Genomic DNA, 13,902 nt, shown 5'->3' with positions numbered 1-13,902 from the left:
ATGTTTACTGTGAAGATGCCCGTGTCTACAAGACAGAAAAGTACGCCGACTTGGCTAGAGACCTGTGGGACGCTGGATTCAAAACCAAAGTCTCCGCAGTCGAGGTTGGCGTCAGGGGATTTGTTGGCTCATCTGCCTACAGCCTCATGAAACAGCTGTCCATCTATGGAAGAAGCAGGGCGAGAACCTTGAGTGCCGGAGAAGGCCTAAAGTTGGATCTGGTCTAGGAGGAACAAAGGCTAACTTCATAAGGCTTAATTTGCCCCAATTCAAGCGAGTGCCAGATTCGCGTAATCCCGTTGGCACCGTGAGAAAAGGGAACCCTCAAACCTGGGTCGTCCGAGCGCTGGCTAGTGTAACCAGCTGGAATTGGGTACTTAGCCCTTCCCAGGGTTGCAGCAGTGTTAGTAACTAATCCCACCTAAGGCGTACTAAAACGGACAGTAGGTAGACATCCGGGAGTCATGACTCGGATGTGTCCCCCTCCCCCACAAGAGTGTCAGAAGTTAAGGGCCGAAACATTTGCCTAAAGGCGTGGAGTGTCTCCTCTGAGGACCACCTGCTGTTACGCTCTTCCCGAGTTTCTTTCTACTTATCATCATCATCATTTTTCTTCTGTAACTTAGAAATATAATTACTAAAAAATTAATAATACAGGTTTGCATCAAGAGAGACAATGGGTAAACCCATTAAATGTGTTTATGTTCATTATGTGTGTGTGTGTGCGCGTAATGTGTACATGAAAGAGAAAATCAGAGGTTTTCACTGAGTTTTCAATTAGTTATTTAAGCTGAAGAAGTTTGAAAGAAGCATATCCAGAATGGCTACTTTTAGTATATTAGAATAGCTCAGTCCGTTCAAAAGGTACGATAGAAAACACGGGGCGAAAGTAAAGAATACGTACACTCGGTGGTTAGGGTTTTTACACACAAAACGGGTGGTGTACGTATTCTTTACCTCCGCCAAACACGGCACTCTTTCGATATTTTATCCGTCATTCCTTACATCGAAAGAATGCCGAAAACACGAACAGCAGTTCAGTATCTATATATATAAAAATGAGAATGTGTGTCTGTCTGTCTGTCTGTATGAATCCCTAAAACTCGAGAACTACGCAACCAATTTCATTCAAATTTTACACATGCCTTACTTAGGGTTCCAGTTGTGTTTTAGTCAAAAAATTTTTTTAACTTCTTGCAGAGTTCGAGCCTACGGCAACATAATATCTCCTCCACTATTTAAGTATTACGTGTTAAAAGTGAAACAAAAACACTCATGTCAAATACTTTCACTTTAAAAATGAAACTATTCCACTAACTGAAACAATCACATTTCGATACTGTAGTGACAGATACTTTCACAGAGAGAGAAAGAGAGAGACAGAAAGAGAGAGAGAGAGAGAGAGAGATAGATGTATATGTACACCATTTCGATACTGTAATGACAGATACTTTCAGAGAGAGAAAGAGAGAGAGAGAGATGTATATGTATACATATAGATGTACACGTATATGTATATATATATAGATCTATACATACATGTATATGTATACATATGTGTAGATGTATATATATATATAGATGTACATGTAATATGTACACATATATACATATATACATGCATACAGATATCTATACATATATACACCCATCACACACACATACATATGCACACAAACACACACATTAATCATTTGTTTTCTTATCCAAAACTACGTCAAAAGTACTGAATGGATCTTTATGAAATTTGGAAATTATATTCTTTGCATAACGGCCATAACTCCCATGAAAATTCATATATTTTTGATGTTGATGAAATTTTAACCCGAACATAACAGATGAGCATTATTTAGAAAATGATGTCACACGTTATCGAGGCTACCATTCTTTCTGGATGTGCAAAAGGGGATGACGTCTTTATTCCAAGAATTCCTCTTACTCCATCAGGAGCAGACATTCCTTTTACATTCAGAAGACTACAATTCCCCCTTCGTGTGACTTTTGCCATGTCCATAAACAAATATCAGGGTCAAACACTGTCTGTAGCTGGTCTTCTCTTGGAAGAGCCCTGCTTCTCACATGGACAACTGTATGTTGGCTGCTCAAGAGTGGGCAGCAACAAAAAACCTATTTGTATATGCTCCACAAGGGAAAACAAGGAACATAGTTTACAACGAGGTGTTATAATCACAACAGCAAGAAAGTATGTACATGATCACCTTCTTTTACGAAACTTCATTGACTTTCATATATTTATATTGATATACATATATATACGTGTGTTTGGGTGCGTGTGTGTATATACATCTCTATATATAAAGATGATGCGTAGTCTAGACGGCGTTTTTAGATTTCATTAGTCTCTTTAACCCGGGCAACGCTGGGTATTTCTGCTAGTTGGGAATAAAGTTCTGCTCAAAAACTCAATTCGAAGGGACAGAAAGGGAAGACTTTTACCCAACGCCGCACAAGTCCTTACACTTTTGCAGAAGTTTGTGGCAAAAATACTTGTCAACTTTCAAATAATAATAAAGTACTAGAAAAGAAAGAAAATGCTACCAACCTCACTCGATATATTTGAGCAACCACCAGTAAGTAAAAAACGGAAAACAAATTTCTATCTTCAAATCAATATTTTATCTTTACATTCTGTCAACTCAACTCAGTCAAATATATAAACAACACCCACCTGCTACATATCTACAGAAAAAAAGGACTCTAATCGAAATCAATTTTTCATAACAAAAAAAAAAAGAAAATCGATAGTTGCGTTCGTAAACTCTCGCACATTTATCGTCTTTGTACCAAAAATAAATAAAGGATCGATTGTGTGCGCGCGCGCACAGTTCCAGAATAAAACAAGGTGGTGGTGGTGGTAATGATGATGGTGGTTGTGGTGATGGTTGTGATACTGATGATGATGAGGACGACGGTGATTATGAAAAAATTTGACACACGTTTCTAAATATACATACATGCAGTCTCTAAATAAACCATCCGTATAAAACATCTTGCATTGAAGACAGACTATCACTGGATCTGTTAGAAATAGCAGCCAAATATTCCTCAAATCACATTCTCTCGTCTTGAAAAACATAACAAAAGCACACATTAGCTAGTCCCAATGCTCATTAACAAACTCCTAAAAAGTCGGAATGGCCATGAGTGAGATGTCTCTGATCGTAGACCTAATCGATCGACACCTGAACTCCAATTAAAACAACAAAGTAGAAACAGAGAAAGAGAACGAAATAAACTTAACTTTATTAGATCGATTCTGTAAGTCGTTTCTGTCTGAGCTGTCGTTTCTATATATCCAGATGCTACTTTCTTCTCTCATTTCTTGCACCAGTTTTTCACAGACGAAATCTTTCACCGGAGAAAATGTTTTCACACAACATCTTAAAACTCTCCCTCTCTCTCTCACTCGCACTTGTATTGTTAGATTTAAGTTATTCAGATCCACAGACGATGTATATTATAATACGGTATATTAATGATTGACTTGAATACAATACATACCTAATTGATACACGTACATGTAAACATGCATCCATATCCCCTCCACACACACACATACTTCTGCGTATGTGTACATACATGCATTTGTATAAAGATATATATAGCTGTATGTATTTATACATTTGCATATGTGGCTGTGTGTGTTTATATATATATGTATGTGTATATGTCTATGTTATCATATAATGATATATATATATATATATATATATAAATACTTTCTGTTTTTCTCTCCCACTCTTTCCCTATTCTTCTCCTCTCCCCTTCACCGTTCCCTCTCTTTCTCTCTCTCACTCTTCCTCCTTGAGTCTCTCGTCGCTGACATGTGACGAAAGGGGATCTATCTTTCTGTCCATTTCCTAACTAAAGAAAAGGCCTCGCCTGTCTCCTCTCTTGGCTCGTTCTCTTTGAGTTCATAATTATTTTTCCATTGTCTTGGCTAAACAGCCCTCACCGTTTGTTTTTACCGTCTTGTTCTCACTGTCCTGTTCTTGTTAACACTTTCACCCACCACAAAAAATCCCAAATTTTATTTAATTTGCTTTGCGGGAAGGACTGTTCCAACGAAGTCGCGTATTGTCCTTGCCTTTGAAACGCGGAGTAGATGAAACAGGGACAACTGAAGAAGGGGTATACTCTTTATGTTGCATGTCTCGTTTCCCTGTTTGTTTTTTTCGTTATTTGTAAAAAAAAGTCGTAGGCTCGATCTGTTCGACTAAAGGCCGTGCTCCAGCATGGCCGCAGTCAAATGACTGAAACAAGTAAAAGAGTATATATATATATATATATATATATATATATATATATATATATATATAATCATATATATATATATATATATATATATCATCATATATATATATATATATATATATATATATATATATATATACTATATATAAAACAGAGATGCGTGTGTAATCGCTTTTCGCGTGAAATCGACTTCACCAAATGCTTCCATACTTGTAATGCATGAATAATTTGACCTTGGATAAATCTTAGGCTCTTCATTTGATTTTTTTAATTAAAAATAAATAATATTGCTTTATATTTAAGATTCACTTCTTTAAAAAGGTTCCTCAACGTCAACTTCCGGTATTCACGTAACAACCGCAAAAAACTTCACTTTCTATTTTGTGTGTTCGTGTGTATGAGAGATAGAGAGAGAGTAAATACTACATACACACTGCTCTCTCACTCTGTCTCACACACATACACACGCACACACACACCTTGACTCACTCACACTCTGTCTCTTACAAACACACACATACATAAATGTATACAAACATATTTACAAAGACACACGTGTGTATGCGCGCGCGTGCGTGCGTGGGGGGGGGCTCCACAATCACCATTTATTTCAATTACTCTTCTGAGGATATTCACGTAAATCAGTTTTGTCATTTAATCATCATCATCATCATCATCGTTTAACGTCCACTTTCCATGCTAGCATGGGTTGGACGATTTGACTGAGGACTGGTGAAACCGGATGGCAACACCAGGCTCCAATCTAATTTGGCAGAGTTTCTACAGCTGGATGCCCTTCCTAACGCCAACCACTCAGAGAGTGTAGTGGGTGCTTTTACGTGTCACCCGCACGAAGGCCAGTCAGGCGGTACTGGCAACGGCCACGCTCAAAATGGTGTATTTTATGTGCCACCCGCACAAGAGCCAGTCCAGGGGTACTGGCAACGATCCCCATTTTAATTTTTGTAAAAGTTTCCAAGTACCAATGAGGCTTTTTGGCACATCTTCAATTTTCCCCATTCATGAGAGGTGCCCAGCCATCATTCATCTGAGAGTCCATCTACAGAATGTCCTCAAATTTCTATACAGCATATTTTGCCTTTTTTGTCTTCAAGTATATAAGCAACAATTTCATTCCCGAGCAACGCCGGGTGCCTCTGCTAGTATATATATATATATTATAGGCGCAAGCGTGGCTGTGTGGTAAAAAGCTTGCTTCCCATGGTGTGCCCAGGCAAGTGGTTTCGACTATGGACCCCGGGCCTACCAAAACCTTGGGAATGGATTTGGTACAGGGAAACTGAAAGTAGCCCATTATGTGTATATATATATATATAGAGAGAGAGAGAGACGAAACTTACTTGGAAAAAGGATGCATGGCATTCGATTATATAATAATATAAATAATATATGCATATGCATATAATTAAATAAGTAACAGTTACGCACTGCGTCAATGTAATCGACTTAATCCCATTGTCTGTCCTTGTTTGTCCCCTCTGTGTTTAGCCCCCTGTGGGCAATGAAGAGATTAGTATATATATATATATATATAGAGAGAGAGAGAGAGAGATCTATAACAGAAAAAAAATCTGATCAAATATACGAGAGCATCATGGATACATTCGCAACATCATTGGTAACAAAGTGTAAGGAGTACTTCCTAGATTACAACGACGAAGGTCCCAGCTGATCCGATCAACGGATCAGCTTGCTCGTGTAATAAATGTGCAAGTGGCTGAGCATTCCACAGACATGTGTACCCTTATCGTAGTTCTCAGGAAGATTCAGTGTGACAAGGCCAGCCCTTTCAAACACAGGTACAACTCATTTTTGCCTGCTGAATGGACTGGAGCAACGTGAAATAAAGTGTCTTAACTTTATTAGTGTCTAACTTACATAATTCTACATGTGTATATGGATATAAAGCGTACATATTGTGGAATGTTGAAATTAATAGCATGACATGGAGAAGATTATGAAACAATTGTAATCTTGTGGAAATCATATGGAAACAATAGATCTGGGATCTTTTCTGCAAACATTAATAGCTGATAACTCTTTATTGATTTGTGGTGAAAATGATTTTCATGGTATTGATTCGCTTATAAAAGTGCATAATTGCACTAAATGTGAAATCAATTCAAGCAGAAAGATCTTAAATTTGTATTCAACAATAATAACAGACTTTGAAGTAAAAATTATAGATAAACAAAACCAAATATATCTACCACTTATCTTTAAAGTATTTGTTTATTTGGGTGGTTCTGTGAAATTCATTCAAGTGCATTAAACTAACAATCTTAATATCTGTTCTCCATGCTGCTATGAGCTTGATAGTCTGACAGGTTGGCCAGCTGGAGAGCTGCTCCAGTTACCTGTTTTAGCATGGTTTATACAACTAGATATCCTTCCTAACATAAACCACTTTACAGAGTGTACTGGGTGCTTTTTATGTGACACCAGCACATGAGATTTTTATGTGGCACCAACTGGCCTATTGTTATGTGTATATAAGCACCATTCGAGTGTGGCCGATGCTAATGTTGCTTGACTGGCACCTGTACCGGTGGCATGTAAAAAGCACCATTCGAGCATGGCCAATGTCAGTGCCTCCTGACTGGCTCCTGTGCTGGTGGCACGTAAAAAGCATCCGCTACATTCTCAAAGTGGTTGGTGTTAGGAAGAACATCCAGCTGTAGAAACCTTGCCAGATCGGATAGGAGTTTGGTGCAGCCTTCTGGCTTTCCAGACCTCAGTCAAACTGTCCGACCCATGCCAGCTTGGAAAGCAGACGTTAAAGGACGACAACAATGATGTGATGACAATTAAAAATGGGTGTGAGATGTTGAATTATAGCCAGAGAGTGTGGAAAAGAGTTTGTAAAACAAAATGGAGTGATAGGTAATAAAGAAGTTTGTGAAGCACTTCATGATTCATGTCTTGTTGCACCTTCCTGGGACAACTGAAAAAGAGTTGAAAGGTAATGCTTCATTGATATTTTATTATAACCCAACACTCTCTGAGTGGTTGGCGTTAGGAAGGGCATCCAGCTGTAGAAACTAGATTGGAGCCTGGTGTTGCCATCCGGTTTCACCAGTCCTCAGTCAAATCGTCCAACCCATGCTAGCATGGAAGGCGGACATTAAACGATGATGATGATGATGATGATGATGATTATTATTGGTTTCAAATTTTAGCACACAAGGCCAGCAATTTCAAGAGAAGGGCTAAGTCAGTTACATGACTGGTACTTATTGACCTCAAAAGAATGAAAGGTTAAGTCGACCTTGGTAGAGTTTGAACTCAGAACATAGTGACGGGCGAAATACCACTAAGCATTTCGTCCAGCGTGCTAACAATTTTGCCAGTTCACCACCTGTCTTTTATTATTATTGGTTATGGCTCTTGGTGAAAGCATCAGTGCTTTGGATTTCCATTCCTTCAAAAGAATTTTTAAAAGAAGCTGTAAACTTTGACTTGAATTGTGGTCCAAAGACTGAAGCGAGGCAATCTCCATTGTGATGTAACATCCTCCTCTTGGAGTGGGTGGCGGGTAACAGCCAGAGGGAGAGAAAGCTACACTGGCAGGAAGTTGGTACTCAGAGCTGAGTAGAGTGAGCAAGGTCTTGAGGATACAATGCACTACCTGGTCCAAGATTTGAGCTCACAGCCTCATGCCCAGGAGCCCAAAACTCAAACCACTTGGCCACACATCTTCCTTTCACCCTCATAAATATTGTTATGCTGTACAGTTATATCTTTTAGCCTTCACTTGTTTCAGTCATTGGACTGTGGCCATGCTGGAGCACTGCCTTGAAGAATTTTTGGTGAATGAATCAGCCCCAGCGCTTATTACTTTTTGTAAAGCCTGACACTTATTCTATTGGGCACCTTTTGCTGAACTGCTAAGCTACAAGGATGTAAATGCACCAACACCAGTTGTCAAGTGGTGGTGGAGACAAACACAAACACAAAACACACAGTGGCATGTAAAAAAGCACCATCCGAATGTGGCCGATGCCAGGGGCCACCTGATTGGCTCCCATGCTGGTGGCACATAAAAAGCACCATTCGAACATGATTGATGCCAGGCCCTCCTGACTAGCTCCTGTGCTGGTGGCACGTAAAAAGAACCATCCGAACGTGGCCGATGCCAGGCCTGCCTGACAGTCTCCTGTGTCAGTGGCACATAAAAAGCACCCACTACACTCTCAGAGTGGTTGGCATTAGGAAGGGCATCCAGCTGTAGAAACACTGCCAGATCAGACTGGAGATTGGTGCAGCTTCCTGGCTTTCCAGTTCCCAGTCAAACCGTCCAACCCATGCCAGCACGGAAAACGGACGTTAAACAACGACGACGATGATGATGATATATATATATATATATATAATTAAGTGGAGAATGGAGAAACAAACACAAGAAGAAGCAAGTCGATTGGGCTAGTTAGCCATTGATTTAATTATGTGGAGATAATTAAATCAATGGCTAACTAGCCCAATTGACTTGCTTCTTCTTGTGTTTGTTTCTCCATTCTCCACTTAATTATAATTATAAACTGCGGTTTAAACAATAAATTACCTGCCTCTGGATACCTTCTAACAAAGACGGTACCCACACAAGTAATCTCCAGGGTTGCTTAGATACTTCAGACTACCCCTGAAATATTGAAGCAATCCTATCATAATTATATATATATATATATATATATATATATATATATATATATATTATATATATATATATATATATATATATATATATATATATATATATACCCCCACACACACACACACACATGTATAAATATATGATAGGCTTCCTTCATTCTACGAAATCCACTTACAAGGCTTTGGTTGGCCTGAGGCTATAGTAGAAGACACTTGTCCAAGGTGCCACACAGTGGGACTGAACCTGGAACCATGTGGTTGGGAAGCAAACTTCTTACCACACAGCCATGCCTGCAAGATTTTTAATTTGTTCAGGGTGTGGAGCATTTTAGTTCCCACGTTTTTGAAATTTTAAATCCACGTTGCTTCGTATCCACAACATATCACTTATTCCCAACACATCAATATTTCTAATGGCCACTTCTTCATGACTGATTCCAAAAATTAACTAGAATTAGTTTTGCTCATGACGATGATGATGATGGTGATGATTAACATGTCGAGACATGTGATGAAACTTGTGTCAACATCAATATTAATACAAGAGCGTTAAGTGGACATGTAAATGAACAGACATTTAATTACTTGTTGGGTAGGTTTTACAGTTTCATAACGAAACTAATGTTTTCTGTTACTTTGATCTAACATAAAACACACATGCACACACCCACAAAACATGCATAATGTGCATATTCACACAATCAACACTGGCATCTGAATGGTGATGACACAAGCACACTCACACATACCCACAAAACATGCATATATACATTGTTGTTGGCACTCCGTTGCTTACGACGTCGAGGGTTCCAGTTGATCCGATCAACGGAACAGCCTGCTTGTGAAATTAACGTGCAAGTGGCTGAGCACTCCACAGACACGTGTACCCTTAACGTAGTTCTCGGGGATATTCAGCGTGACACAGTGTGACAAGGCTGACCCTTTCAATTACAGGCACAACAGAAACAGGAAGAAAAAGTGAGAGAAAGTTGTGGTGAAAGAGTACAGCAGGGTTCGTCACCACCCACTGCCGGAGCCTCGTGGAGCTTTAGGTGTTTTCGCTCTATAAACACTCACAACGCCCGGGTGGGGAATCGAAACTGCGATCCTATGACCATGTGTCCGCTGCCCTAACCACTGGGCCATTGCACTTCCACACACGTACATAAAATACATACTTACATACAAACACATATACCCACAAAACATACATACACACACATGCACACCACACACACACATACAAGCACATGTTTTCTTTTCTTCCTAGTTTTACTTTCTTGGTGGTCTAAAGGAGAAAATAATGCCTTTGGCTTTCACAGACCTTCCAAAACCAGTGAGGTCGATGCTGTTAATGTCCCTCTTGAATTTTTGTAATTCAACACCAGTGGGAGGGATTCCAAGCAAAGAAGGATTGGGTAATTGTAACTAGTGTGGTGTGAATGCAGCAAGAGGAAGAGGAACAAGGGATGGCTATGTGAATGTGATATGACCCCAGCCAACTGTAGGGAAGAGGTCATCATCATCATCATCATCCTTGTTTAACGTCCGCTTTCCATGCTGGCATGGTTTGGCCGGCTCGATTGAGGACTGGCAAGCCAGGACGCTGCACCAGGCTCCAATCTGATTTGGCAAGGCTTCTACAGCTGGATGCCTTTCCTAATGCCAACCACTCTGAGAGTGTAGTGGGTGCTTTTTGTGTGCCAGCAGCATGGGAGCCAGTCAGGCAGCACTGGCATCAGTCATGCTCGAATGGTGCTTATTACTTGCCACCTGCACTGGTGCCAGTCAGGCAGTTAAAACAAACCTCCAGTTCTGCCTCCCACTACAGAGAAATCAACAAAGGTGGGCACCATTAATCGAAACGTTAACTTCCTTAACCGTTAATCTGTTAACCAAAAAGTTAACTTTGATAACCGTTAATCAGTTATTTCCTAATGTAACGGAAGTTATCGATAACACCTTTAAGAAGTACAAAAACTATAATATCGGTTAACTTCAATTCAATTGAAGTTAACGGAAGTTGACTTGAGTTAATGGAAGTTAATTAGTCTGATAATGATTTCCAAAGTTAACTTACATTAAATTGTTAATGAAAATGTTAACTTTGTTGATTAACATTTTCATGGATTAACGGTTTGGTGTCCAGGTTTGGAAATCAGTTAAATACATGTGGCTTGACTGAGAAGTTTGCTTCACAATTATGTCATACTGGTCTCCTTGTCAGTGTGATCTTAAGCAATTGCTTACTCCCATCACCTTCGGTTTCACAAAAGCCTTTATCCTCCATTACTGAGAAGACCCGGCAAATATAGTAAGTTTACAGCTGTAACCCAGTGACGCATAATCAGCCCACTCAAAAGTTCCTTGGATTGTAGGGCGACATGCCGTGCTTGAGGAGACCTATTGAGTCAAGTACATCAAAATCAAATTAAATGACATTCATATGGAAATTGTAGTTGTGATCCCTGTGCCGGTGGCATGTAAAAAGCACCATTTGATCGTGGTCAATGCCAGCGCCACCTTGACTGGCTTCTGTACCGGTGGCATGTAAAAAGCACCAACCGATCATGGTCGTTGCCAGCCCCCTCTGGCCCCTGTGCCGGTGGCACATAAAAAGCACCCACTACACTCTCAGAGTGGTTGGCATTAGGAAGGGCATCCAGCTGTAGAAACTTTGCCAGATCAGACTGCAACCTGGTGCAGCCTCCTGGCCTCCCAGACCCCAGTCAAACCGTCCAACCCATGCCAGCATGGAAAACGGACGTTAAACGACGATGATGATGATGAGATCTGTAATGTTCTGTTCCCTTCTCTCATACTTTAACCTCTCATCTCTTAGCATAAAACCTCTTCCTGCTCCACTGGGGAACATTCCATCTTAGTGTATCCAAAACTGCATTATCCATGGTGTCCTTCCTTTTTTAAATAAAAAATTGAGGAATGTGATTTAGTTCCAGTTTCTAGCAGCTCAAGTGACTATTTAGTGCTTCCTTTCATTGGCTTTGTAATACTACTACTACTACTACTACCACCACCACCATCACCACAAACTCCACCACCATTACTACTACTACTACTACTACTACTACTACTACTACTACTACTATTATCTACTACTACCACCACCACCACCACCATTACTACTACTACTACTACTACTACTACTACTACTACTACTACTACTACTACTACTACTGCTACTACTACTACTACTATTACTGCTGTTACCATTGCTGCCAACACTACATCTGCTAATACTAGCTGCCACCAGTATACAAGTACCACTAAGACACAACCACCACAACAACAACAACAACAGCTATTACTATTAATGTCACCGACCTCCACTAACTCTACTTTTGTTCCCTTTTCCAGGGTACCGCATCCGCATATCCATAAGCTGCAGAGTTCCTTGTTAGAAATATGAATAAAAGTCCAGTCGGCGCCAAGGCCCCTACCAAATCCAGTTTCTACTACTGTGAGCATTGCAACTTTAGTACCGTGCATTACAGCCGAATGAACAGTCATTCCGTTGTGCATTCGTCCATGCGGCCTTATCAATGTGAACAGTGCAGCTATGCAGCCAAACGCAAGAGTGACTTAAAGAAACATATAATCTACCGACACAAGATAGAGTACCTGGGTAAGTCCAACAGTACCCCAAAAGCAGCACCTACCACTGTACCTTCCACGAGCTCCACCTCCACCACAACACTTTCAGTCAACAAATCACAACAATGTACCACAGCTGATAAACCTTTTGTTTACACGCTCCTGGCTGAACAAGTGGCTCCCTCACCACTCAGCATCAATGATGAATCTAGTGATGTTTCCATCCAGAGTAACCCAGCACTCGCTACTATAAAGCTGGAGATAAATGATGATGTGGAGATAGTACCAACGCATCAGAGTCCGTTTGAGCACAACAACACATTACAGCAAACATCAAGTTCTTTGTCTGTTGATGTCCCTATTTCTGTGTCTTTACCATCCACCATATTCCAAATGACTAAACTAGACAATAACAATATCTGCATGTCCAGTTTAGGGGGTTCACAAATAATAACGACACCAATCAGCAACCAACAGACCGAAAACCCCAATAGTATTGCCACTAACCAGTTAATTTTCCCCCGTAATATTGTAGTGACAACGAAAGATGCTTCTGTTGGGCCCATCCAGAGTTCGTTCTGCACCCACTGCCAGCTGCTATTTTTTGACAATGGGCTCTATGCAATGCACATGGGATTGCACCATGCTGAAAACCCCTGGCAGTGCAATATTTGTGGTCAAGTTCACAATGATGTTTATTCATTTACCCTTCATTTTATAACACATCACCAAACAGACATGAAACAATCCTAAACTTCAATTTTTGGTACTTCCTGCTTTGAGAGTCTGGTGTTGACATTTCACTTTCTAAGTTCATTCTATGAGTCAGCTGGTTGTTCTACAAATGTCCTGTCTTTCTGAAAGTACATTCTTTAGTTCTCCAGTCTGGACACTTAACCTCTGCTCTATGACACATTGGCATATGGTACCCAAAGACAAATAAATTCTAACTCATTAACTTATTGCAAGTTTGTGCATTCATTTTTTTGTTGTTGTTTTTTTTCCCCCTCACTGTTTGGTCAGAAAAGGAATGGCTATGCCGAAACCCTTAAATTGCTTCAGAAATCACTGAGGAAGGGGAGGTAAGCAAGGCCAACATGCTTGCAACAGAATGGTACTAAATTCACCCAAGGACCCATGTTCTAGGTATTAAACCAACTGACAGACAAGTCAGCAATGACAAGAATGGTAACAACCCAAACAAATACCACAAGGTATTTTTTCCAATGTTCTAATCATCAACATTGTTTAATGTCCGCTTTCCATGCTGGCATGGGCTGGACGGTTTGACTGAGGACTGGTGAACCAGATGGCTACACCAGGCTCCAATCTGATTTGGCA

The 13,902-nt window shown here is 40.2% G+C and overlaps 2 protein-coding genes across 7 annotated transcripts in view; one reads left to right on the top strand and one right to left on the bottom strand.

Annotated features, from left to right (window-relative positions):
- The window catches only part of LOC106875516 (uncharacterized), a 33,316-nt gene extending 29,654 nt beyond the window's left edge, over positions 1-3,662 (bottom strand). The window contains exon 1 of one of the 3 annotated variants that reach the window (XM_014923697.3): positions 3,523-3,662. The gene's annotated coding sequence lies outside the window, so the exon portion shown is untranslated. Of the gene's footprint in view, positions 1-2,563; positions 2,688-3,262 lie in introns of those variants that run through there. The other 2 variants (XM_052965983.2, XM_014923698.3) reach the window with 2 other exon arrangements.
- Positions 1-13,523, top strand: part of LOC106883744 (uncharacterized) — a 28,068-nt gene extending 14,545 nt beyond the window's left edge. Inside the window, exons 1-2 of one of the 4 annotated variants that reach the window (XM_014923693.3) lie at positions 1,684-2,203; positions 12,325-13,523. In XM_014923693.3, coding sequence (XP_014779179.1) covers positions 12,373-13,314 — 942 coding nt within the window. In that variant the 5' untranslated portion in view covers positions 1,684-2,203; positions 12,325-12,372 and the 3' untranslated portion in view covers positions 13,315-13,523. Of the gene's footprint in view, positions 1-1,683; positions 2,204-2,353; positions 2,592-2,843; positions 2,933-12,324 lie in introns of those variants that run through there. The other 3 variants (XM_014923692.3, XM_052965980.2, XM_014923691.3) reach the window with 3 other exon arrangements.
- The last annotated feature ends 379 nt before the right edge of the window (positions 13,524-13,902 follow it).

Source organism: Octopus bimaculoides, chromosome 3 (genome assembly GCF_046866305.1).
Source record: "Octopus bimaculoides isolate indiv1 chromosome 3, ASM4686630v1, whole genome shotgun sequence".
Classification (NCBI taxonomy): domain Eukaryota; kingdom Metazoa; phylum Mollusca; class Cephalopoda; order Octopoda; family Octopodidae; genus Octopus; species Octopus bimaculoides.
The sequence above is the reverse complement of the archived record's forward strand: the minus strand, read 5'-3'. Positions and strand labels throughout refer to the sequence as shown.